The sequence below is a fragment of the Equus caballus genome, chromosome 9 (genome assembly GCF_041296265.1).
Source record: "Equus caballus isolate H_3958 breed thoroughbred chromosome 9, TB-T2T, whole genome shotgun sequence".
In the NCBI taxonomy this organism is placed as follows: Eukaryota; Metazoa; Chordata; class Mammalia; order Perissodactyla; family Equidae; genus Equus; species Equus caballus.
This window is the reverse complement of record NC_091692.1, coordinates 86,410,634-86,437,194: the sequence shown is the minus strand read 5'-3', so window position 1 is coordinate 86,437,194 and position 26,561 is coordinate 86,410,634. Positions and strand designations below refer to the sequence as shown.

At 35.9% G+C, this 26,561-nt stretch overlaps 1 protein-coding gene and 1 non-coding gene across 24 annotated transcripts in view; both read left to right on the top strand.

Moving 5' to 3' along the window:
• Positions 1 to 26,561, top strand: part of CYRIB (CYFIP related Rac1 interactor B) — a 154,607-nt gene that overhangs the window by 113,834 nt on the left and 14,212 nt on the right. For 9 of the 23 annotated variants that reach the window (XM_070221806.1, XM_070221813.1, XM_023648972.2 and 6 more), the window contains 3 exons: positions 8,897 to 8,979; positions 15,675 to 15,796; positions 20,947 to 21,052. In XM_070221806.1, the coding sequence (XP_070077907.1) occupies positions 8,907 to 8,979; positions 15,675 to 15,796; positions 20,947 to 21,052 (301 nt within the window). In that variant the 5' untranslated portion in view covers positions 8,897 to 8,906. Of the gene's footprint in view, positions 1 to 7,900; positions 7,984 to 8,896; positions 8,980 to 15,674; positions 15,797 to 20,946; positions 21,053 to 26,561 lie in introns of all 23 variants that reach the window. The other 14 variants (XM_023648973.2, XM_070221816.1, XM_070221815.1 and 11 more) reach the window with 4 other exon arrangements.
• Positions 17,905 to 18,029, top strand: LOC111775116 (small nucleolar RNA SNORA25). The gene has a single exon (XR_002810617.1). It is a non-coding gene; the product is annotated as a small nucleolar RNA SNORA25 (small nucleolar RNA).

Genomic DNA, 26,561 nt, shown 5'->3' with positions numbered 1-26,561 from the left:
TATTTTTCCTTACTGATTTTCCATTCTGTTAATATTTCTTCAGATTCATGGTACATGTGTATGAGAACTAGAAATTTCTTAGCAGACAAATAGAGCAGAAGCATAGTTGAATTCCACATTAACCCACCATCTTGTCAATTTTAAAGACTTCCAATTGTTTCTACAGGTCTGAATGTCTGATGAGATAGAGAAATAGCATATTTAATATTCAGTAATATTTTTATTTGCAATAGAATATAATTCAGGAGCATTTTATAGTAATATGCTTTGTAGAAGATCTTTTTGCCTAGGATTCAGAACTTGGATAAATATAAGAAATTCTTTGTCTTCAACACTAAAAATGCTTGGCAGTTTCTAGTGATCATTTTTGACACATTTTTTTCACATTCACACATTTTTAGTAACCATAAATTGGAAGGTATGGAATTGTATTAAAGCATTCTTATGAAATCTGTTGTTTTGGAGTTTATTATTAGAACAAAATATGTTTTCAGTATCTCCTTTCTCTCGAAAATTTCATGTTTCTTTTTTTTTTTTTTTTTAAAGATTTCATTTTTCCTCTTTTCTCCCAAAGCCCCCCAGTACATAATTGTGTATTTTCAGCTGTGGGTCCTTCTAGTTGTGGCAGGTGAAATGCCGCCTCAGTATGGCTTGATGAGTGGTGCTATGTCCGCACCCAGGAGTTGAACTGGCGAAACTCTGGGCTGCCAAAACAGCATGAACTTAACCACTCGGCCATGGGGCCAGACCCTCATCATATTTCTTTATGTTCTTTATTCAGTTATCTGGGTTGAAGATGATCATGGATGTTGTCTTGATTTTGGAGTTTGTGCTCCTCATAAAATTTTGAGGGGGCAGAATTGACACTCTGCTTTTAATTCTTTCTCCGATAATGTGAAGAATTCCCAAATAGGACTTTTAAGGAAGACTTAAGGTCAAAAGGAAATTAAATACAATTTAAAGCCACATTTTAAAGCTTATTTTATTTAATGAGATGAATGCCATTCAGTTTTACAAAGATCAGAATTATGATATAGGCTAGTCTCTATTCTTACTTGTATTTTGGAGCCATATTTGTGGCTGTAGAAAGATAGTATGTTCTTCCTAAATGACCTTGACAAGCTCTAGACTTTCTTGATATTCATATTATCTGTCAGTTTATTTCCCTAATATTTAACATTTCAAACGTTCTTAGGTGTGCATATAATTAATAGTTTTTACTGAGAGAGAGAGACAGACAGACACTCTTCATTGATTTGACTGGGGAGGCAATGAGCTCCTTCTAAATTCTCAGGGCTTTTTTTTTCAACTCAGCTTTCAATTATCAATGTTTATTTTGGTCTTTCCTCTCCCCTCCTTGGAACACTCCTATAACTTACAGACAATTTTTTGTTTTCTGTATATATTTTTAATCATGCATATTCGTCTAATATTTATGACTGCGTACAACATTCCAGGCATTGTTTTAGGTGCTGGGGATAGAGTAGTGTACAAAACAAAGGCCCTTCCTTCTTAATGTTCTTCTTGCCTGGAAGACAGAGTAAATAGATAATCAGAGGAATGAATGTGTGTTAGATGGTGATAACTTATCAATTTGGAAAGAGGATAGAGAGGAGAAGATATACCATAGATAGATGGATCGAGGAAGCTCTCTCTGAGATGGTCTAATTAAGCAGTGACCTGAAAGAAGTGCAGTAGCTTGTCACTGAAAGGTCTGTGGACAGAAGATTCTGGGCCAGGGAAAGATAAGTACAAAGGCTCTGAGAAGAGAGAAATCTTCCTGTGTTTGAGACGCTGCGACAGGCTGTTGTAGAGAGTGATGGCAGATGAGAGGAGAGTGAGCCCAGGAAAGATCATGTAGGATTTTGTGGGACCTGGTAAGGAGTTGGGATTTTATTCTGAGTACATTGCTAAGTCACTGCATGTTTTTAAGTAGAGAAAATATGTGGTCGATTTATTTTCTTAATAGATTGCTTTGCCTCTTAGAATAAGGAGAGACTGTAGTAGGAGGCAAAGGTAGAAGCAGTTGGGAGGCTTTTGAAGTAATCCTGGCAAGAGGTGATGGTGGCAAGAAGGAGGTAAGATGAAGTGTCCACTAAGCTAATGAGAAAAGTGTATTGAGGAAGTGGGAGTGTCAGTTATGTCAAATGCTCCGGAGGGTGAAGTAAAGTGAGGAGTTGAGAATTGACCATTGATATTAGCAACAGGGAGGTTGTTTGTGACCTTGCCAGAGCAAATTTGGTGGTGTAGGGTTGGGCAAAAGCCAGTTCTTAGTGAGTTTAACAGAGAATGGAAGGAGAAGAATAAAACACAATGAGTGTAGACAACTCTTCTTAAGGAATTTTGCTACGAAGAGAAGCAGAGAAGTGAAGGAAATAGAATCAAGGTAAATTTTTGTTTTGTTTTAAGATGGAAGAAATAACTGCATGTATGCCAAAGGGAAGAGTACAGAAAACGAATAGCCATAAAATAGGAAGGAAACTCAGGAGAATATGTCATCCTAAATATCAAATGAAGAAAGTGTTTCAGGAAGGAGTGAATGATAAACTGGGTCAAAGGCTGGTAAGAGGTCCAGTAAGTTGAAGTATGAGAATTGTCCTTTGGATTCAGCCAGATGCAGGTTTCTGTGACCCTGACAGGGACCAGCTTCATTGCAGTGGTGAGAATAAAAGCCAGATTGAAATGAGTTGAGAGAATGGGAGGGGAAAAAGTAGAAAGAAGTAACTACAGACAGCTCATTTGACAAGTGTTACTATAAAGGGGACAGGCAAGATGGCATGGTAGTGGAGGGGACGGGAAGCCTTGAGTAGCGAGTGGGAGAACGGGTACCCTTCAGGAAAGGTTATCCATCAGGAACAGGTGCAGGGGTGGAGTGAGCAGTACTGATGAAGAGGTGGTAGAAAGGATAGTAGATGTTTCTTTTTCTCTTTTGTAAAAAACATAGTGAGGTCATTTCTTGACTGTGAGATTGGAGGATAGATTCTTGGAGGTTTGAGGAAATTTAAAAAAAAAGCCTTGTGGAATGGTCACCTGGTAGAGTGGGAGAGTAGATTGACTGGAGATATGTGGTAGAATTGGTAGGCAAATTGAGGATGCACTTCATGTTTGTGGTCATATGTTTAAAGTAGTGGTTCTTGACCAGGGGCAGTTATGCCACTGGGAGATATTTGACAATATCTGGAGATGTACTTGATTGTCACACCTGGGTGCTGGGGTGATACCAGGTATCCAATTGGTAGAGGCCTGGGATGCTGCTCAAAATCCTGCAATGCACAGAGCAGCCCCCATGACAGAGAATTATAGGGTTCACATGTTGTTAATGCCAAATTTAAGAAACCCTGATTTATGGTAAAGCTAGTCAGTATGTTTATGAGTGTTTTTTCTTCTCACCACTCCCCTGAAAATGCTTATTAAGCTTGTAAACAGGACATGGAAGAAAATTGCCACTAAACAGAGTCATTCAGATTGTGTTAAGTATGCTGAAGGAATAAGTTGGGTGATGTGATAGAAGGTAATGGGACGAGGCTGCAACTACTATTGATAAAGTTGGCAGACAAAAGCTTCTCTAAAGAGGGGATGTTCAAGTTGAGACCTGAAGGATGAAAAGAAGCCAGCCATGGGAAAATCCTTAGGACTGGCATTCTAGGCAGAAGCGAGGGCATTATAAAACCCCTGAGTTGAAGAGTAAATGAAGTAACAGCATCTCTTAAGAATTTTCTAGAAAGAGAGAGGAAATAGTATAGTATTAGCTGTACCGTACAGTTGTGTTTCTATTGGCTTCTGTTACTCTAATTAAGGAAACTTTTTTTCAAATGTTTTATGGGAAAATGGTCTAATGTATTTATTAAGTGCCTTTTGTGAGCTCAGAAATACATTCCACAGACTACCGGCCAGGAAGAGCATGTTCCTTTCCAGATAAGTCTCCAACTTTGAAGCAAACATGTAACATAAGAGCTCATAGTCACAGAATTCACCAGAAATATTATAAACACTTGAGGTAAATTATATCTGGTTTCTGTATATTAAATTTGCATTAAATTTCTTCTTAGTTTATTTAGTAAATATTTATAGTATTTTGTTTAAGTCCAAAGATTACAATAAAAAGAAATTTGAAAGACCATTCTTTAGCTTTTTCTTTCTAAATTCAGATTGTAAGACTTACAGTTTATTATTCTAAATTATAATGTTTATTATTTACTTTGAAATATTGCCTCTAATATGTATCACTAGTATTTTGGACCAAGTTTTGTATAATTTGAAAAATCTTTTAAACCTTTTGGTATCTTTCATATCAGATTTATTTATCTGAAACTTAGAAATCTTGTTAGTCAGAACTCTTTTAGATGCAGATGACAGAAACCCAGCTCAACTAAACAGATAAAAGGGAAATCGGTTGAAAGAAACTAGGATATGTTAAAACCAGAGGAAAATCTAATAACTAAACTGAGGGAAAAGGCAACTGGAACTCAGGAGCAAATGGAATCAGAAATTAATGACTTTAGGACACTTTCTGTGACTCTCCGCTGCATGTTGGCTTCGTTCTTTTGTGACAGAGTGGCTTTCTCTGTGGCAGGAAACGTGGCTGCCACACATAATCTGAAGCCTCACATTAACAAGTTCTGCTACTAGGAACAGATCCTGTAGGTCAGTGCGATTGCTCTGACAACAGCCGAAGCAATAGCAGCAAGTGGATTGCCAGGCGTGGTGTTAAATATTTTGCTCATATTAACTCATTTAATGATTTTATGCACCCTCTACAGTAGATATTATTATTGCACACATTTTACGGATGAGGAAACTGAGGCATGGAGAAGTTAAGAAACTTGACTAAAGTCACAAAGCGTGGAAGTAGCAGAGCTGGGGTTTGAACTCAGGCATTTGGTACTACCAGAGCAGACAGTTAGCTATTGAAATCAGTCACACTGAGGAGATGGAAGGTTTTTTGTTTGTTTTGTTTTTGGCTGAAGAGTTAAACTATGTAAGACAGAGATATGTTTATAATTTTTTAATTTATCCTTATAAAAAAGATATGACAACTGATATTATAACAAGCTGTTTTCAGATCTTTGAAAAATTCTCAGTTTTTGTTCAAAGGGACGCACATGGTGTGGGCTGTGCACACAGCATGTGTCCTGTGTGCTGTGTGGTAGAGGGACTTTCTGCCTTGGATTGCAGTTGTCCTGCATCAGTGGTTCTCAGCCAGTAGTGATTTGGCCCCCAGGGGACATCTGGCAATATCTGGAGTTATTTTTGGTTGTCGTAACTTGTATGGTAGGTTACTACTGGCATTTAGTGTGTACAGGCCCAGGATGCTGCTAAAAATCCTACAATTTGAAACAGACCCCTCACCCCCCAACAAGAATTATCCAGCCCCAACTGTTAATAGTGCTGAGGTTGAGAAACCTGTGCTAGATAAACTGGACCATTTTCAAACTAAGTGTCTCTGTTTGGGATGAAGAGGTAAGAAGAGTGAATGGGTCAGGACCAAATATGCAGGGTGAGGGCTATAGGGTCACATTAGGCTAGAGTGCCTCGAAGGGAGGACTAAATAGTGGAAGAAGTTTGCAGGAGATGTAGGAAAGTGGAGCAGACAAACTTGGCTAGTTTCAGCGTTCTCCCTGAGGATCGACTGCGTACAAGTAACAAGGTAAGGAAACCTGACCTCTCCCTTCTCCCTCTCTCCTGTGCCTGATGACAGTCTCATAGGACTAATTTTAGAACAGCATTTCAGCAATATTCTTGACAAAAATGGGCCTTGTGATTTATTCTGAATTATAACGTTGAGATTCATTGATCAGTTGAAGACTCTGGTTTGTATTAAAAGAAATAGAGCCGTTATTATTTTTCTTAAATTATTTTGTGATTTTTGGGTTATAATTGTACAATAGCGAACTTTTATTGAATGCTTTTTGTATGCCACTGTGCTAAGTCAGTGCTTAATCTCCTTGAATTCTCATGATAACCCTTTAAGATAGTTACTATGATTATGTATATTTTACTGATGAAGAAAATGAGTCCCAGAAAGGTTAACTAACATCCTCAAGCTCAAACAGCTAGTAAGCTAGAGTTAGAATTCTAGTTTGATTCCATAGACTAAACTCTTAACACCAAATGGTGTTAGCTTTTTCCTCTTACAAACAATTAATTTCAGTCTTTTCTCATGCTTATTTCCCATTTGTAGTTGAAGTTTTGTTACTACTAGGTAATTCTTTGTATATTTGGTCACAGTTCTTGTTAGAGAATTTATATATGTTTGGAAACAGATATTCCATATATGTTTGAAAACTTTTAAAAATGGAAGCTGTGAAATATCCTATTTCCAAATGGTTCCTAAAAAAAGTCTATTGAATAAATTTAGTAACCAATTTGGGGTAATTATTTGGATGTGATGATTTTGAAAAAATGCGTATATTTTCCTTATATGTAAAAGCTTGGTGGTATTAAACTTTTTACAATGTATGAAATAATTAAGATGAAATATTTTCCTCTTAGTTTTAGTCTTAGCTAATCCATCTGTGTAAAACGTTGTACAAAATCTTTCCAGTGAAATTCTGTGTAATAAGGATTTTAATATCAAAAATATGGTAGATCTCTACCTCTGCCATTGGGAGAATATTGTTTTAAAAGAGAGGGGACCCTTCAGTATTTATCATATTTGTGAATAAATTAGATTAAACATTTTCTAAGAAGTGTGTGTGTGTCAGTCCATCAGACTTTGACCTCTAAAGCAGACAACTGTTACGCATATACATATACTGTTATTTCTTCTTGGGGAAGCTTAACATTAGGAACCTGTGCCATTGTGCAGGGAGTAGGTGGAGGAAGGGTGGACAGCACAGGTGGACAAAAGTGCTCACTTTTTACAGACTGCTTGTAATGGGGGTGAGTAATAAGGTGTCTTCTTTCATTGATAAAAATATTGTTACTTTCACGTTTTGTTTCATTTGCACTTGGCAGCAGTTCCATATTTGGAGAAAAAGCACTGGGATTCCGGGAGGGGCGGGTGCAGGGAGCCCATGGTCTGCCTTCCCTTTGGTCACTGCACCTTCCAGGTGTGAACCTGGTTTCCTGGATGTTCCTGACACCTCCTTCCACCTTCTTCCTCGCTGAGGCATGGCAAATTCGTGGGCAAGATTTATGCCGATGTCTTATTTTTACTGTTTTTCTTCTGTAAACTTACTAAGTTGTGATAATTGCTGGCTCCCTTTTTGCTTGTTTGCTGTGTTAACTTCTAAGTTACATACTTTGTGTGGTTGTATATAGTTGAAATTGTTGAAAAATCAATCTATGAGTTAAATAATAAAAAGTTTGATTAATCTTAGGAGTATAGAAGATGTAAGAAACATTGGTTTATGTGTGGTAAAATTTTTTAAATGGGTCATTAATTGATAATCCCTTCAGTCTTTAATGGTTAAATGTGGTTTGAATACTGTCTTCCTTGTATTCCCAGTAGGATTTGATTCTGCAAGAAGGAAAATATCCCTATTATTTAAAAATAAGGGTCTCAATATTTACTTATTTGAGAAATCTATTTTTGATGTTAATTTAAATTGAGAATAAATGCCTCAAACATTTTAAAGGAGCACAGTCTGGGTAACCCGAAGGACGAATTCATGCCCTGGCATAGATATTAATCAAATGTAAGCATTACAAGTTGTATGTAAAAATCTAACCTTTTTTCCAATCTTGATTTATGTAACTTTTTTGATATGTGGAAAAGAGGGACAGTAACCATAAACTCAGAGCCAAATGTGCTTTTGTTGTTCCAAATTTTCAATGCTAGAAGCATATAAACCTGCACCTGTTGGTAATTATGAGCAAGCCAGCCTTTACCGAATCCCAGGCCTCTGCTTAAAATTTTTTTACTGGAACTAAATGATGTTGCCATTTTTATTTTTAGGTTTGCTGGCATGGGTAATCTCATTAAGGTGCTAACCAGGGACATAGACCACAATGCAGCACATTTTTTCTTGGACTTTGAAAGTAAGTCTCTTTAGCCCTTCACAGCTGGTGCATAATGGTAAAGGTGAAAGATAATTATACTCACACCGCAGTGAAGGCCAGCCAGAATATTTGTTAATAAAATATGGGGATCAAACAAAGTTTGCATGATTTTTTTCTTAATCATAGGCAAACATCACCATCATATGTATAATTCTTTAGTTTTTCATTTGCTAAAATCATGTTGAGTCTGTAGCCAGTGCTGTCCTTTCATTAGTCCATGAAGCAAGTAGCCTTATGATGAACATTCTAATAGTATGCCTTAGTGACTCTGCCTAGCAATCTGTTTGCTTATAATCCGATGATAATTATATAAAAAATCAGAATTGTGCTGCGTATCCAGAATCACTACTTTAAATAACCTCTACAAATTATTAATAATCCAAATTTGGTTAGAAATATATGCTCTATTTAATGGCATACAGGCAGTAAGTTTAATATTTTGCTATTTTAGCGTGAAATGCAAAGGTGAGCTGCGGCCAAAGTCTTAATATTTGGCTTTGAAATAAATTGTTGTTTCAGTGCAATATGAGGATTACATGTGAATAATTATTGATCAGAAATTTCTTTTTCAGAAGACTAGCACTATTGGAATACTTACAGAATTTTTCATTATAAGGCCATTAATGAAACTTGTCTTGGGAGAATTTTGAGAAGAATTAGACCAACAGTTGTGCCATTGTGTGCAGAAAATCCACATTTCACCTCTAGGTCCTACATATCAACACCTTGAGAACCCGGTTTGCTGTCTGCCAGAGCACAGTCTGGGTAACCTGAAGGACGAATTCATGGCCTAATGAACATTTTCCCTGTTATTATTTTCTAAAAAAAATAAATTTCAAATGTTCTTTTTTATAAAGGGATATTTTCTCTTTTCTCATTCTTGTCTTGACAGGTACCTTAACATGGGGAATCTTCTTAAAGTTTTGACATGCACAGACCTTGAGCAGGGGCCAAATTTTTTCCTTGATTTTGAAAGTGAGAAGATGATTTTATATCTATTTCTCTTTGCCTGCAGTAGACTGCGTTTGTCTTGCACTAAATGAATGTTTCCACTTTGCCATCTTTTTAACTGCTTTGCATGACTGAGCTATGAATTGTTTGAGTAAAATTTCTGGTGCCTTTTAGAACTGGAAGTCATATTCTGTAGACTAAATTGTGATAAAATGTTTTTACTTGAATTTTTTTGAGATTCATATCTGTTGGACATTATAATTTGAGATCTCTAATGAAAACATTTGAGATTCTCTAATGAAAATATTCTTATGAAAAAATTTTGATGGAAAAGACAAATGCTACTTCAAGATTTGTTAATAGAGGCACTATTTGGGGGAAAATTTATTGCAACTGAGAAAAATTGACTAGGTTTCACTTACTCTGTGTACCTATTGAAGTATTTTAAATACAAATCTGTTCATGAAGGCCATTCAAAGCTCAGTAATTTGGGCATAATATTAAAAGGTAAGTGTGAACCTGAATTATTTAATCTTTGCAGATAATTTGAAAAGTGGAGAAATTCATTATATGCATTTATTTCAGGAATTCATTTTTTTCTAACTCTAAATAAAAAGAAAAATAATGGGTTCACAGACCTTTAAGTAATTTGCCTTCTGTTTGTTTTATGTTGCATGACCTATTGTAATATGGTCTAAGAGTGGCAGGTAAGTGTCATTGACCCTCGTGCATGTTGAAAAGCTTTTGCTTTTTTGGCTGTCAGTATTGCTTTAGCTTGTCTGGTTGTCAAATTGAGGACAATGATATTAAATTGGTGTTTTAGTGTGAATGTTGCTGTTTTAACTGATCATAAGAAAATTGTTAGGAAAGGGTGAAGAGATAGCCCTGAAGTTATAAATCATGTGGTCCCTTGGATTTTTATCTGAGATTAAAACATTTCAACAAATTTTCAAATACTTAAAATTTAAGACCTTTTCTGGTTTTAAAAACAAAATAAAGAAATTCCTTAAAATAAGTTCCCAGAAAGTCATTACATTTTTCATCAACTTCAATTTAGTTTATGTGATATTATACAATTCATTCTATTTTATGAATAATTTAATGTATTTTTTCTTTAAACCAGGACAATTCATATGAACACATCAATTTATAGCTGATCTCCATTTTATGAAATAATTTGGTCTCTGATATTTTTCTACTTTGATTATGTTTCTATAAGTGTTCTGTTATAGTTTGGGTACTGTGTGTAGACTAGTAATAGTAATGTCAATATCAGGACCATATTAAATTGTTGGGTTTTTAGGGGAAAATGTTATTTAAATGAATATTTTCTTGACCCTTCGCAACAATTTAACCGGGCTATTTTAAGTGCATGTTTAGCATGAATTTTAATCAGCTTGGGGATGTTGAGCAGATTGCTGACTTGAAGATTATCCTTTCAGATGAGGCAGCTTACATTAGAGCTATACTTTAGTTTATTTGCGTCTGTTTCAATCTTGGTCTTGTATATCTTTCTGCTCTTCTGTCTCCTTTTTACTCTTTGTCTCAAATTCTTTACATTTGCAGAATCTTGGCTTTGATATAGTCAAGATCTTGTTCAAGACTTGGCACTTGATCTTTTTATAAATGTAGCATTATTTTGTGGTCAAGTGAGAAGCATGAATTTACTGTAGTATTTAAAATATTATTTTGTCTTGGTTTACCAATCTGTGGGGGTTTGGATCATTATCCTTAAAATTTAAATAGGTAATTTAGTGGCAGGAAAAGGTTAAAATTGCTAACTGCACCAACAATAGCCACAATGAAGATCCATATATAAAGTGTTAACTTCTTAATGGCAGATATAAATTAAAAAATGGTATTTGTTGACTGTATCAGCCAATGTAGAACTTTTGAGTTGACACTTACTGGTATACTGTAAATGAAATTCAGTGCAAACACACTATATGTAGACAAGAGTTTGCCCACTATTATTTCTTATTTAGATTTTTAAATGTTTGCTTTTGAGTCTGACATTAGAGTTCTCTTAATCAATTTTACCTCTCATCTGGATATTTGCATATTTGTCTTTTTGGAAATATGCATTTGTGAAAGTTTACCTTATCATTAGGCTACTGTAGTGACTTTAGCCCATCAGGTGGGTCCTCTCTTAAACTGTTTTATACCAGACTCAAAATGCGAATACAATTAATTTGCCAGTTCCTTATGATTACTGAGAATAAAGGCACATCTCTCATTAAATAGAGTACTTAGTACTTAATTGTTTATTTTTAGATGAACAGTGATATTCAGGTTACCAGAGTAATTTAGTTTTACTGTTTCCGTCACTCTAATTGGTTAAATCTGGCTTATTGTGTCTCCATGGTTGGGCAACTATAGAAATAATTCCATACAGATAGATATACTGGCATTTTGTATTAAGCTATATACAAATTAACTATCCTAGTAAATTTAAAACATGATTTAATGGAATCTTGTAGTTTACAAAATGAAGATTATATCTTTAAAGTAAATTATTACTCGCGTAATTTATGCACAGTCACACACGTGTACTGTTTTTCACTTCAGTTCAACATACATTAATGGCTTGCCTCCTGTATGCCAGCCAGTGGGAGGTGAGGATGCAAAGATAACTAAGAAACAACCCCTGCCTTTGGGGAGTTGTCAGTCTAGAAGGATAGATAGAAATGCAAACGAGTAATTTCCTTTGCATAATTTACTTTCAAGATTTAGATCAGGAAGGGATTAACTTTACCTAGTAGTGAGTAGATTGGGCAGCACAGAAGACTTTCGGGTGGTGACATTTGAGTTGGGTGTGGATTAGAATAGTTCAGGCTAATTTAGTGAAGGACATTGTAGAAAGAAGTAACAACATGTACAAAGGCTTAAGGCGTGAAATGACATTCTGTGTTCAATGAAACATACTGTTAGCTACTCTTGAGGTGCTAGAAAGAGGGTCTTTTCCTTAAAACCAGTTGCACCTATATGATAAGATTTTATTTTAAGAATAATGATTCAATTAAAATATAAGGCCAAAACTACCCCATAAAATTTGGCAGCGGTTAAGCTGATGAAGTTATATAAAAAGCACTGAATTGGGGCCTATATATCCTCTTCTAGTTCTTGGAATTATTTTATGACATTGTTAATTTATAGCTCTTTCTGATGACAAATCTTTAGCCTGAGTAACTACTATGTCTATTAGTTCACTAAATTGTGGTTCTCGGGAGAAGAGGGACTACCGTTTATTCTCGTGTCCCTTCCCAGTCGTGGCATAGTGCTTTGTAAACGAAAGTAGTTCGGTATTTGTTAGTTCACCTTGATTTGCTTATCTCCAGGTAGACCAAAATAGAAAAGTAAATGTAGGTGGTCATTTGTAAATGAGAAATAGAATCTTACTTTCTTTGACTCTTTGTATAGTGCCTTTCCATTTAGTCATACATTTCCTCTAATTCTTGTGTCTTTTATGTTACCTGTTTCCCCCATCTTTAAAAATATTGATACTCACTCCTTTAGTCTAACTTTATTTTCCCATTTTTACCTCTTGCCTAGTTTAGGTTGTTTGTGCCCTGTACTTTGAAATATCTTTATTCTGGTGGCATTTTCTTATATTTATTTTTCTAAAATGATATAGGATTATATTTTTCAGAGATAAAAATACATAATAGCCTCCTTTAACTCATGCTGGAGCATATTTATATCTCTATACCTTCTCATTCATTCAACAAGTATTTATTGTAAGAAGTCTACTAAGTACTGAGTTTATAGTGTAGTGGTTTGTACTGTACGTTGAGGTCCCTGCCTCGATGAAACTTACGGAGATAGATCGTAAACATTTACTGAATGAATGAAAGCAAGATTAAAGCAGAAAAAACACTTTTCACAATTATAATTTTTATGTGACTTGGTTTTTATTATTTTCCTTTTGTAGCTGATCTTTGCCCCCATTTGTACCATAACAGCATCAATTTTAGCAGTTATTTTCAGTGACTCTTCCATAGGAAACTGGGGGAAATTATTAAAATATTTAATTTTACCTTCAAACAGTAAGCACAACTGAAATATGCTTTGATTTCCCTTGAACAGTTTTTTCAACTAAGCTTGATGAGAAATCAGTCATTCTACTCTCAGTAGTAGATACATTATTTTGCAATCAAATGAGTGTCCTTTTGGTAGCTGGCTAAGTGGTACATTTTTCTTCAAGTAATAAAATTTTTCGTTCTTTACTATGAAAAATCAAAGTGACAAGTCTTGTTTGCATTATATAATATCATTTTTTGAAAAAAATGCTTTATTCTGTATAGCCTTTTGCCCTCCCTAGTATCACCCTTTTGCATGACTTGCTATCAGTAAAGTAGTGCTTACCTGTCTGCTATTTTCTGTTTGTCTTCATTTCTATAGCAGTCTTCAGCAGCTTTCAAAATTTTAAATGTGACTTTTCTGTGACAGTCTAAAAAATGTTTAATCAGTGTGGTGCTGGGTGTTTTTTCCACCCTTAGGGGAAACTGGAATTTTCTCCTTTATTTTAAATTTCTTGGTACTTATTAAACCTTAAATAATTATTAACCACTTCCAAGGTCTATCTAAACCTCCCTGATAATGTTTCTTTTGTACGTAAGTCTCAGTGTCACATTTTTCCGTTAACAACTAGTCACCACATCAAAAATATGTAGTTTAGTATTTTTAAACTTCACACATATCTTTTGATATATAATAGTCAAAATATTGTCCTTTGTCATGAATTCCCACTTCATGAATTCAAACTATGATATGTGTCTACTATTGATGTTATGTCTGTAGTTTCACAATTCCATAAGAAAAAGTATAAAACTGCTGTTATTGCATGTAAAATGTATTTTTCTCTACTGCATCTGGTGTAAGTATAAAAGTTATGAGGTATACTTTTTAAAGCGTCTGTCTAACTATTACTTTGGAGAATACGATCTGGCTAAATGTGAGAAAATATTACTGCTGAATGATAAACCCTGATTTTTAAAGAACCATTTAGCTACAATATCAGTATTTGCTCCTAGTAATACCTTTATGGCTTTGGACACAGAGTCTTTTTAATTTTTCAGTTGGCTCCTCTTGTGTAATTATTTTGTCATAGTATTTTCATTAAAAAAGAAAAGACACATGATTTCTGAAAGGAAATTTGAAAAATACGGGAACAGATATGAGAACACAAAATCTTAAGTCGATTTTGCATGTAAATGTTACTTTATTATTGTTGCCATAGTACTGTTTTAAATATGTTGAATTTAAAATTTGATACCGTAATTGTTAATTTAAAAAAGTCTATATTTTTTACTAATTGGCAGGTTGTTAGGTGGAATTGAATTATGACGTGACCAAGCACAAATAAAGTTACAGATTTTAGGCATGTTGACTTCTAGTTTCATGTGTGAACTAAGTTTCTTTAAATTTTCTAAGGAGAGGAGTAAATAGATCATTGTGTATTTGTAGAGAGGAAAGGAGCCTGCAGAAAAATCTAGGTACTAATTTTATATGATTGGTAAAGAGATTTATCAGAAATTTTGTAAATTCAGTTTATAAATTTGATCTGCCTCCCCCAGCCCCAGAAGGGAAAATGTTAGCATAGAGGTGTTCTGCCAGCATAATCTCTCTCTAAAACATTACGCTAATGGTAATGTTTATCATTTTAAGTGCTTCCTGCCTTATCTCTGATACTGAATGTGGTCTTTGAAAGATTTATGAAAAACTCAATTTCCTCATGAAGCTCCCATTTCTCCCTCCAAAAAATAATCAAATGTATTAAATAAAAAGATTTATCCTTAGAGAAGCAAATGACCAAGTTAATAAAAGCAAGATTTCTGTTACCTCGAGGCTGGCAGAGAGAAATCCAGATTTAATCATCTATTAACCTCTGTTTTGTGGCTAACACCACAGGTGGTGGAAATGCCCATATGTTTGTGTATCTGATTATGCTTTTTATAACTATGATTCTTGCTTCATTTTTCTCTCACTCAATCTCAAGTATATAACAACTCAGTTTTTGCTTTAGTATTTCAAAATTTCCGTGGATAGTATTGTAGCTTAAAGTGTCTAGTTTTCAGCAGCTTAGTAATTCTGGAGCAGTTTCATGATTGAACTCCTCTGCACAGCAGTCTTGCCCTGGTGTTAAGCAGCAGAGTTCATTGGTACAGGATTTAGAGTGGTCCCTAGAAGAGGGGAGCATGTGAACACTCTTCTTTTAAAACAGTTCTTCATTATTTATATCAAAGGTCAGTCATTAAAGTGAACCTTATGGGGAAAAAAGTAGTTTCGATCTTAAACCATAGGTGAGCAAGATAATATTAATCAGCCTTTCATTTCTGTAGTATTAAAATAGCTCATTACTAATGCGTTTGCAGTCATTTTGATAGTGATGAATGTAGTAGAAAAGGTGATTAACATGATCACAATTTAAATTTTGAATTATAATTCTCAAGTTTATTTAATATACCAAGTCATGATTTGTAATTTAAAAAAATAACGTTTGGTGTTCCTTTGCTTCTTTGTGATATTTACAAACTTGAGGCTAATTATTCAGATGTAGAATTGTGGAAAAGTTATTGATCTTTTCTAAGAAGTGCAAAGTTAACATTGAAGAAAATGTTAGTCATCTTTAGAAATTTGGATTGTTAATTGCTTAGAGTTATACATGTAGTAAAAAAATCACGTGACTGTAAGTTTTCTTGTGCTTTCCTGCTGTTTAGATGCCCAGCCTACAGAGTCTGAGAAGGAAATTTATAATCAGGTGAATGTAGTTTTAAAAGATGCAGAAGGCATCTTGGAGGACTTGCAGTCGTATAGAGGAGCTGGCCATGAAATACGAGAGGTAAAGCATAAACATTTTCTGATAAACTAAAACTCACTGTGTCCCTCTTGTTTTTAATCTCTGTTGTTTCCTATACTTTAGAACTCTCTGTTGCGTATTAAGTATTATATTTAAAGGAAGATCACTTGCGTTATTTCAAAAGTGGTTGCAGTGGTATAAGGGTAACAGGAAAACAATGTTCTATAAATAGGTAATTTATATATATTAAAGAAAAATTTATTCTTTTGGTTGTTCTCACACCTGAAATTTATAGTATCCATGGCGGACTATATTGTACTTTTTTTGGAGGAGAGGCGAGAACATAGCTCTGTGGCTTTTTGTTCTGCCAGTCTATTTTTTGTGCTTCTCCTAAGCTTCCTAGGAGAAAGCTGAAATCATCTTTGCAGTTTGGACTCCTCTAACCCTGTCTCACGACTTTACAGCACAGACCAAATGTTGGTGTGGTCTCCCTCAATTTTCTTCTCCCAAACCTCTGAGCTCATCCAGATTTCCATCTGTCTCTTTTCCCATTTCTTCTGTTTTTTCAGAAGAAGCTATGTCCCTACTTCTTACCAAGTCTAACTTCTCTACCTTTGTTCTCCCTCCTACTCTGGAACTTTACTCTTCTAATTATTCCTTCTCTTAATCATGTCTTCTATCTTTTTTCTTTTATTGACTTCTTCCCCTCAGTGTGTACACCTACTCAGGTGTCCTATCCTACCCAAGGAAACTCCCTGGCCTCTGGACCTTCTCTTTCTCTCTTATTACCACATTTCCTGAGGGCATAGCCAACACTTTGTTTCTTCATTTTCCCTCACCCTTCTGCTTCTATTATTCTTCTCCATAAAATAGAACAAAAGTTATCAAGGATGAATCTGGTGGATTGACAATCTATATCCAACCTCATTCCTCTAATGATATTTGGAGTATAGTGAAGGCAGAATTAAGTACAGGCACCAGAAGATGATGATTCAAGAAATGTTTTGGACTAAGGGGACACAGGTTTTCGTGACTGACTGGATGTTTAATATAAAGGAGAAGGGGAGGTTAAGTGATTCTGTGGTTTCTAGTTTAGGTGAGCAGTTGGTGATCCATTAAGTGAGGGAAATTTTAGATAATGTGAATTCCATTTTTCACCTCTCCTGCACTGGATTGCTTGTTCCCTGAATGTCTTGCACACATACACTTCCTTGCCTTTGTTTTTGTCTGGAATATGCCCTTCCTTGTTTCTTTTCCTGTTCAATTCCTAGCCTTCTTTCAAATCCCGAAAATCTCCTGCTTCCCCCTTCCTCTTTTGCCCTAGCAATTTGCACACGTTTCTTTTATGGTAGCCATCACTTTTTTTTTTTAAACCGCTGATATTTGACGTTTCTCTTTCCACCACTGTGCCTCCAACTTGAGGAGGGTGAACCTGGTCTCTGACTAATTTTTGTGTTATCAGCACCTGGTGCAGTGCTTGTAAGCAGTTAGCGGCTGTTGAAGAAATAAAGACAACAGCTTTACACTAATCTTGTCAACATCATTAGCTTAGGTAAAACCTTAACATCTCAGTAAAGCAAGGCATGTAACAATTTCTGTGGAATTCAAGTTCTCTGAACATTTAAACATACTTTGAAAAATAAAACGTTTATGGAAAGTAAAGGTTTAAATGATCAAGCAGGATCTTAATTTACTAATTGGTAAATTCTTCTTTCCCTATAAGTCACACCAATTCACAAGTTGTTCTAAAAATGTTTCATAGTGTCTCTAAGTTAAGTGTTAGTGCTAAAAATTATTTTTCAATTGTTCATCAGTGTTATATCATTAAACTTCTTTAAAGTTTGTGTTATAAATGAGTTCTTATCATCTGGTTATACTTATCTCCCATAAACAATAAAGAAAAAATAATCTCGTTCATTATAGAGACAAACACCATTACTTATTTGATTTTTTTTTTTTAAGTGGAACTCTTAGGATTTGTAAAAATCTTCCCAAGTGGTAGAAGGGTTACTCTGCTTATGTGTGGGAAGGCTCACTATAATAAAAAATAGTGTTTTCCCCAAAGTCTTTATATTAACTTAATTGAGTACATATTAAGATTTAGTTGTAATCTTCTAGAAGAGAATAAAATAACAGAAAAGTTTATGTATAGGTCATTTCAAAGAGGGCTTATGGAGCTGTGAAACCAGGAGCTCTTAACGCTATGACCAAAGATTGAGTTCTCCATAGGATGCCAGTCAGTCAGTAGTGCTGTGTTTCCTGAGGAGATACAAAATGTGGCAACATATAGTTCATTCACAGTATTCCTAGATTGGACATGTGAGAAAGTAAATTAAGGTCTCAAAGTTAAAAAAAAAAAAGTTTGTATAGAAAAATAACACTGAAGAACACTGAAACATAACAGGAGAATAAAAATCAATGGTAAGAGATTCACCTTATCAGGCTTTGAGAATTATTACAAAGATCTCACCATTAAACAGTTGGGTAAAGGAATTAAGGACAGAAAAATAGGTAAATAAAATATGTGAGCTAGAAACTCGTGTTAAAAAACAATTTAAATCTTTGATAGATGAGGGATAAATGTGTATTAAAGCAGTTGAAGAAATTTTCACTGAGGAAAGCATATCATTTTTTGGGCTTATCTGTAAACAGAAAGATTTCTGAATAGTAGAAAAACAATTTAAATTAAGAAAGGAAGGTACAAATAAAAGCAGAAGATATATAAAATATGCAAAGAACAGATAACACCCCCGTATGTGTCACAGGTCAGTGTAGAGAGTTAATAGACTTGGTAGAACAACCTTTCTACCTATGAAAATGCACAGACAATAGAGGATGTTCAGATTTGCTCCTAAGTGCCTATCGCTGTCAGGTTTTACTGCACATAATGATAAATTGTTAAAAGCTCAAAATTGGTTAGTTTATGAAGAAACAGGTTGTCCTAATTAATGCAAGTGGTATTGTAAAATGGTTGTCCTTTTGGAGGTCAGTTTGGCAATGTGTAAAATAAGATCTATAAAATTATTTGTACTCTTGCACCAGATATTTAACATTTTAGAAAATATTCTCAGAAATCACACAACTAGAATATGCAACTATGTACCAGGGGGCTTTGGGGAGAAGAAGGGAAAAAAAAAAAAAGATTGGCAACAGATGTTAGCGCACGTGCCAATCTTTAAAAAAAAAATTCTCTGAAAGACTACCATTCAAGAGGAAGATAAATGTAAAAAATTTTATGGCCACTTTATTCATGGTAGTAAAAATGTGAAAGTAACTCATAGAAGTATTTTGAGGATAAAGTTAGATATTCCATGAAGAAAGCATAGCACAGTGCCTGACATGTAGAACATACATTGAGTTTACCATTATCACTATGCTAATGATGTGGAATGAGATATATTTTGTTTAAATAGCATTTTGTTAAACATGACTCTAAAATAGAATAAAAGTTAAGATAGAATCTATTAAATAAATAAAGCTTATTCTCTAGGATAAAACACTAGAGAGAGAATGAGAACTTTCCACGAATGTTTTGTAATATCCATAACAGTTGTAACAGCTTTGAAAGTGAGAGAATACTGCTCCACGACGACGTTACCATTGACATTTACTAAGTGCCCTTTGCATGCTGGTCTATAAGGGGTGCTGTACCAAAAACAGTATCAAACAGCAGTCAAACTGGTGTGAAAGGAGAATGAACCAGAATTAAAAAGAACCATAAAATGTTGTCATAAAAGAGCAGCCAGTGTCTTCAGTTCTAAATCCAGGCAAGACAGAGCCAGGGAAATAGTTAACTCTACTAAGGTATGAAAATAGGTGGCATTTGCTAGAGTATTTTGATATGGCATGAGTAGATATTTAGAAAATCATTTTTAGATCCTTGTGAGAAAAGTTGGATAGGCTTCTCAAGAGAGGAACATTAAAAAATTTTTCTGTTTGCTTATTTCCTGAATAATAAATAAAATAAACAGATTTTTACTACTTGATATAAAACGTTGCTGAGGCTGGGCTTGAGGCTAAAAGGAGTTTTTTTATATACATCAGGACAATAGCACAGTCCCTTTGAAATATTCAGTTTAGCTTGTTTGAAGATGTTAGAGAAAGCAAGCCAGGTTGTTGAAGAAAGCCTTGTTTCATAAAGGATTAAGAAAAGCATCTGTAAGAAAAAGGAAGATGAAAGCAAGAAAATATATTTGGGGAGCAACCGTCTGTGTTCACAAAAGATTACCTATGGTTTGAAAGACCAGGCAAAGAAAGAGGCATATTCATGTTCATATTAGAGTATCTAGATTGTTTCATTTTCTCCCATTTCTGATTTGAAATTAGTTTTTCTTCATCTTATTCAGGAAAGCCTAAGAAAATTTGGATTCCAGAATAGGATTTTAGTTATAGGGAATAAGAATCTTTGACAATTTCTACGTCACATTTTTTAGGTTGATTTAGGTTCTTAAGTGTTTGGTAGGTTTTTTAAAACTAGTTTGGACCCTACAATTTGAAGTATTGAAAGTTTCTTGGCCTGTTCCGAGAGTTGGCGTCTTGTTTCATTTATTGCCTTACTTTTTTGGTTGCCTTTTATTCCACTAAAATAATTCTTAGAGAACTACTAAGAAAGTCTGTCTGTGATATGGGAAACAATATAAAGTTGTTTCTTTTTGTGACTCTAAAAGTATCAAAGCATATTTAACGAACATAGAGTGTGTCGTTTTTTATTCCGTTATATCCATATCCATTGCAAGGGTGACTAAGAGTGTGTTATAGCAGGTTTAAAGTAGCCACAGAGGGGCCGGCCCGGTGGCGCAGCGGTAAAGTTCGCATGTTCCACTTCTCGGCGGCCCGGGGTTCGCCGGTTCGGATCCCAGGTGTGGACATGGCAGCGCTTGGCAAAAACCATGCTGTGGTAGGCGTCCTACAGATAAAGTAGAGGAAGATGGGCACGGATGTTAGCTCAGGGCCACTCTTCCTCAGCAAAAAGAGGAGGATTGGCAGTAGTTAGCGCAGGGCTAATCTTTCTCAAAAACAAAATAAAATAAAGTAGCCATGGAGTTGCGAAGCTGAGCATCCCTGGGTCCATTATTCCTTACTTTATAGATTATTACCAGGGTTTCCTCCATTTGCCGAAACCTGTATTTTAATGTAAAAATAACGTTGTGATTTTTTAAAATCTAACTATTTTTATTCTTTGGATTTTGAAGGCAATCCAGCATCCAGCAGATGAGAAGTTGCAAGAGAAGGCATGGGGTGCAGTTGTTCCACTAGTAGGCAAATTAAAGAAATTTTATGAATTTTCTCAGAGGTTAGGTAAGTTGAAAGTTTTGTAATTACTTCTCTAGTGAAAAAGACATTTATTGACACCAGAACTTATTTAGAGTATTTTGTGTTCACATTGCTAAATTTATGTTACATAGGTAAGGCCAGTTTGTTAGACTATAAGGTTTTAGCATAATCGTCTTACCATCCTTATGAACCCAGGTCTTTAATTCACTTAGACCATGTTCGTTGACAAATTATAACTTCCACAAGGAAATCTCTGATTTCTTTGCAGCCTAAAGGGTCCTGTTATGAGAAACCACTTGGTAGAATTTCTCTCCAGCTCTACAGCAGATCCTTTCCCATATGTGGGAACTAATCCTCAGGTTCCTGGGTTATTTAGAATTTTGTGATCTTAAAATCGTTGCTGATTATCATCAGTTCATGTATCTAAAACTGTACATGATGAGAAATAGGAAGCTAATGACATACCTAGAGCTGTCTACGGAGTTACTGAAGCCCAAAGAATTCAAAACCGTTTGCTTTTTCCCTTTCCTGGGAAAAATGATTCAGAGATGAGAATTGTGCCTTCAATACAATAAGTAAGCAAAGTTGGAATTCCCTTGCTTGGAGAAGGAAGAAGGCAGAGCAGGTAAGATTGAGCTGCTTCTATAATTTGAAAGACATAAATTGGAAGAGTTTTACCTGGTGAAGTTGTGGGCTTAGTGGAAGAGCGGCATACATGTATGTCAGAAATATGAGACATTTAATTTTAAGTTATTGACACATGGTTTTGTATAGTTTTGATTGGTGAATCATATAAACATGTTACACATTCTAACTGAATACATACGATTTGATAAGAAAAACAGACTATAAGATAGAAGTCTAAGTCAACTGGGGCTCATAAGCTGAGTTTAGACCTAAGATTTGATTTGTTTGGCCCAGTTGACTTCTATCTTATAGTCTGTTTTTCTTATCAAATCGTATGTATTCAGTTAGAATGTGTAACATGTTTATATGATTCACCAATCAAAACTATACAAAACCATGTGTCAATAACTTAAAATTAAATGTCTCATATTTCTGACATACATGTATGCCGCTCTTCCACTAAGCCCACAACTTCACCAGGTAAAACTCTTCCAATTTATGTCTTTCAAATTATAGAAGCAGCTCAATCTTACCTGCTCTGCCTTCTTCCCTCTCCAAGCAAGGGAATTCCAACTTTGCTTACTTATTGTATTGAAGGCACAATTCTCATCTCTGAATCATTTTTCCCAGGAAAGGGAAAAAGCAGAAATTCCTAATTAGTTGCCAGGTTTAAAAATTGGTAATTATTCGAGTTTTATATTCTCTTGTTTTTTCGAAGTCTGCAGTTGCTTTGGGAAAATCAGTAGCTTACGCAACAATTGATCAGTTGATCTGCGTCTCATTTTGCCAGAGCTCAGTGGCAAACCATCTCTGTGCTTATTAGTTAGGACATGTGCTTTCTAGTTGGCAGGAGGTCCCTATCACTTGTTAGTTTTTTGCATCTTGCCCTTCTTATACCTTTATATTAGCTACTTGGCCATTTGTGTGACTGTTTTAAAATTAAAATTCTATTTTAAAAAAAATGCCTATGTTTTAGAAAAAAGTAAGAGAATGGCTCTATTTTCTTAGATGCAGTACAAACTGTTAAATGTAAAGACAAATAGTGGCCGGCTCCGTGGCTGAGTGGTTAAGTTCGTGCGCTCCGCTGCGGCGGCCCAGGGTTCGGATCCTGGGCGCGGACATGGCACCGCTCGTCCGGCCACGTTGAGGCGTCGTCCCACATCCCACAACTAGAAGGACCTGCAACTAAGATATACAACTGTGTACGGGGGGGTTTGGGGAGATAAAGCAGGGGGAAAAACAAAAAAGAAAGATTGGCAACAGTCGTTAGCCCAGGTGCCAATCTTTAAAAAAAAAACAAAACAAAACACAACTGAATTATAAGAATGATCCCTGCCTTCAACAGGATTATATCTGTGTAGGAGAAAGAGATAAATTACTAAAAAAAAAAAAAAAAAAACACAAATAATAGTGGAGATAGAAGTGTTTGTGTAAACTGTCTTTCTTACTAGAAATAAGAATTGTAAGTTATTTTCCCAAGCATGCCAATCAGTTCTTTCATACTATTTGCCTTTCAATCAAATTTCTCCGTGGTCTGTAGCCTTGTAACCTCAGAGAGCCTACGTCTTTTAATCTTGGTTCTCTTGACTCCTACTTATTTAGAGTTTTTCTTTTGTTGCTAATTCCTAGCTGCATTTGAAGTTAAATTGCTTTGGCTGATGCTCGGGTCCTATTCAAGCTTATCTTGGTCTCTTAGCATTTGCCAGTAAAAAAAGAATAATTAATAGGCCAAACCAATCAGGCTTTACATGTTTTCTTATATTTTAACTATTGGAGTTAAAACAGGCTAGTGGTGTGTGTTCCATCATGGTGTTGTATTCCATATCAGCAGAGGCATATAGTAATAGGGCAGTTGATAGCAAAAAGCTATCAATTGTTATGCTGTCATGTGGGAGCCTTGTGTAATATATTTCATTTTTGTAGTCTAGGGGCTTCTGTAAAGTTAGGAGCAAAGTACAAATTTAAGATCTCTTGGCCAATAACCTGGTTAATAATGTTTCCAGTTTCCTTGCTGACATGATGCATATCCTTGCTTGCATATGATAGAAACTCAGTGTTTGTTTAATGAATGAGTGAGTGAATGCGTGATGGATTAATGATTATACACATATGATCTAGCAAATATGGGTTGGGTATGTAGGAGAAGCAATAATTATGGATTTTAGGCTTTGGATGCATAGTGCCCTATGTTTGAATTCTGGGTATGCTGCTTATTAGCTGTGTGGTCTTAGTCACATCACTTAAATTCTCTGAGCTCGAGTATCCTATCACCTCCAGTCTGTTGAGCCCTCTGCTTTATATACCACTAAACCTCTCTTGTCTCTTCTCTTCCTACCTCTCTGCTGAGCCTGAGATGAGGTTAAGCACCATAGATAGCACACAGAGAACCACACAGCTATGATGATGTGCATGGTCCTTCATGATCTTGCAATCCCAAGGAGATTGTTGCTTGGCCTGAGCACTACAGATGTACCATGGGGTGCAATCTAGAAGAGGGACTCTGATCCCTTGCCAATTTGCATATTTATAGAGGCATCGGGAAGGGATCACTTGACTAATTTGGAAGATTCTGAGCTTTGCCGACAGGGTTGAAACTTGCGGGCCTGGGAAACATCAGATACTTGCTTGTTTCAGTCTGAGGCCTTCCCAGTTGAGGTGGCTGCCTGAGGGAGGGTTGTGTGACAAACTGCTTTGTGTTTCCTCAGTCTTCCTCCTGTTCTAGGGACTTGGCTGTAGGGACTGCCTCTAGGAGTCATAATGAGTGAGTCTCTCCAACATGTTGACTCCTTTTCACTGGGCTAACTTTATCAAAATCTACTCACAAGGTCCCAAAGTGCCCACAATAATTGTGGTCATGTCTCTTGGTGTTTTCAATCCCCTACAGTTCACATCCTTTGGATTTTCTTCTGAGGAGTCAAGGACTGGTCTTTGATAGTAAATGGATGGCAGTGGAGATTAAATGGCTCTTGTCTCTTAAAGGGCAACTTTCTGCAAAGGCCTTCTCTTCCCAGTCATCCAGTTGTTTTCCCTTCTTGTTCTACCTTTTGGCCTAATCTGTCTTTATTATTTCTCCCAGTTCTTTTCTTTGCAACCTTCTTATATAACTTTGGTGTCTGCACTGCTCTACCAGCTCATTTCTTCCAGAAATTAGGGCTTAGCAGTCCATTAATTTCCTCCTTGTCATTTACCTTTTCTGCGAATCATAACCACGTGATTTTGTTTTAGGAGCTTCATCAGAGAGAGCAGTCTCTATGCCATCTCTTCTTTGACCTCCCTTTCTTTCCAACTCAGCCAGAGACCTGGGCCACCTTCTGGGATCCTCAGTCTTTGATTCCTCTCTTGACTCAGGGCATTGTAGGCTGGTAGGACTGTCTTGTATCAGCAGAGGCCTCCAAGGTAAGAGGCTGATCTAGCTGCTTCAAAGGCAGATAAACAGTGTTCGCATCTGGAGTTTCCCTATTATAGGTCTACTGTTGAGGGCTTCAGCCATTCATGGACAGACGTTCTCCAACTATGGTCATTGGCCATCCCAACTCAGCCAAGAGACCTGACTCTACCCCTTGGAGGGGGTCTCCCATTCCCCAAAGTGGTGGAACACTGTGAATGGTGGAATTAACCTTGAGGCTTGATAAAACCTTGGAAATGCTCATTTCTTTTTTTCTTTAACAGCCTGTAACAGTGCTGATGTTTTGGGCTTTTTAAAAATGGTTTTTGAGGTTGCCATATTTCTCAAACTTTGCTTTCCACTTACATTAACACTGACACGTGGAATGAATATTGAGAGAAGTGAATCATTTTTCAAAATAGCCAAAAAATGTTTCTTCTCTTAATTGATCTTCTTCACATGCTGTCTTGCACCTCTATAAGCCATCCATACTCCTTAATCCATTCTCCACATTGCAGATGAAGTGGAGTTTTTAAATGCTAATTTGATGATATCAATACCATGCTTAAATAGTTTTTGCAGGGACGTTAGGATGACAAGGCTAGGGTGTTTCATATAGCACACAAGTTATCTGCATGTTATTAGGCTCCTCTCCTTTTGGCCCTCTCTCTCCCACTTGTATTGGTCTTCTTGCAGTTCCTCTGCTATGTCCTGCTCTGCTCAGTTCAGGCTCTGGCTCCCCGCCCTGTCTTTTTGCAAACTCTTGCTCATCCTTAGTGCACTCCACTCTCAGCCCAGATGTCACTTATTCAGGGAGGTCTTTTCCTGAACCTTCAACTAGGTAAGGCCTCATTTTTATACCTTTCTATTGTACCGTGTACTTCTCCTTCTTAACACATATGACAACTGTAATAATTTGTCTTTCTTCTCTCTCTGTAATTAGGCTCCATGAGGGCATAGGGCTTGTCTGTCTTCATCTCTGTTTTTTCCCCTATGCCTGGCCTGTAGTAGACAGTCAATATATTTTCTGACTTTGTATTAAGAAAAGATAATAGCTATCATTTGGAGTTACCATGTGGATTACAGATAATGTCTCTGAAGTGCCTGGCTCAGTACCTGGCGCATGATAGACGCATGAGAAGCGCCTACTATTGGTGATAATCCATAAATTATTATTTTTTAAGGTTGCAGAAGGCTAGGTAGAATATTGCTTTATATGAGAGACACAGTTTATTATGGTGGAAAAAATAGAGCTGTGGAGTCAGAAACACCTGGCATTTACTAGCTATATCTTTGGGGTCTAACCTCTTTGAAACTCAGTGTACCCATCTGTAACGCCACATAATAGTTGATGGTGAAAGTTAAATGAGAGACTAGGTTAAGCGCATAGTATGGTGTTATTCATAATTAGGTCTTCATAAATAGTAGAGCTGGTTTTCTTTAAGTTGAGTTGATGATCTCACATAAATTTATGATCATTAATATTTGTTTGTTAATTTGACATTTGTTCATTATTGTCAG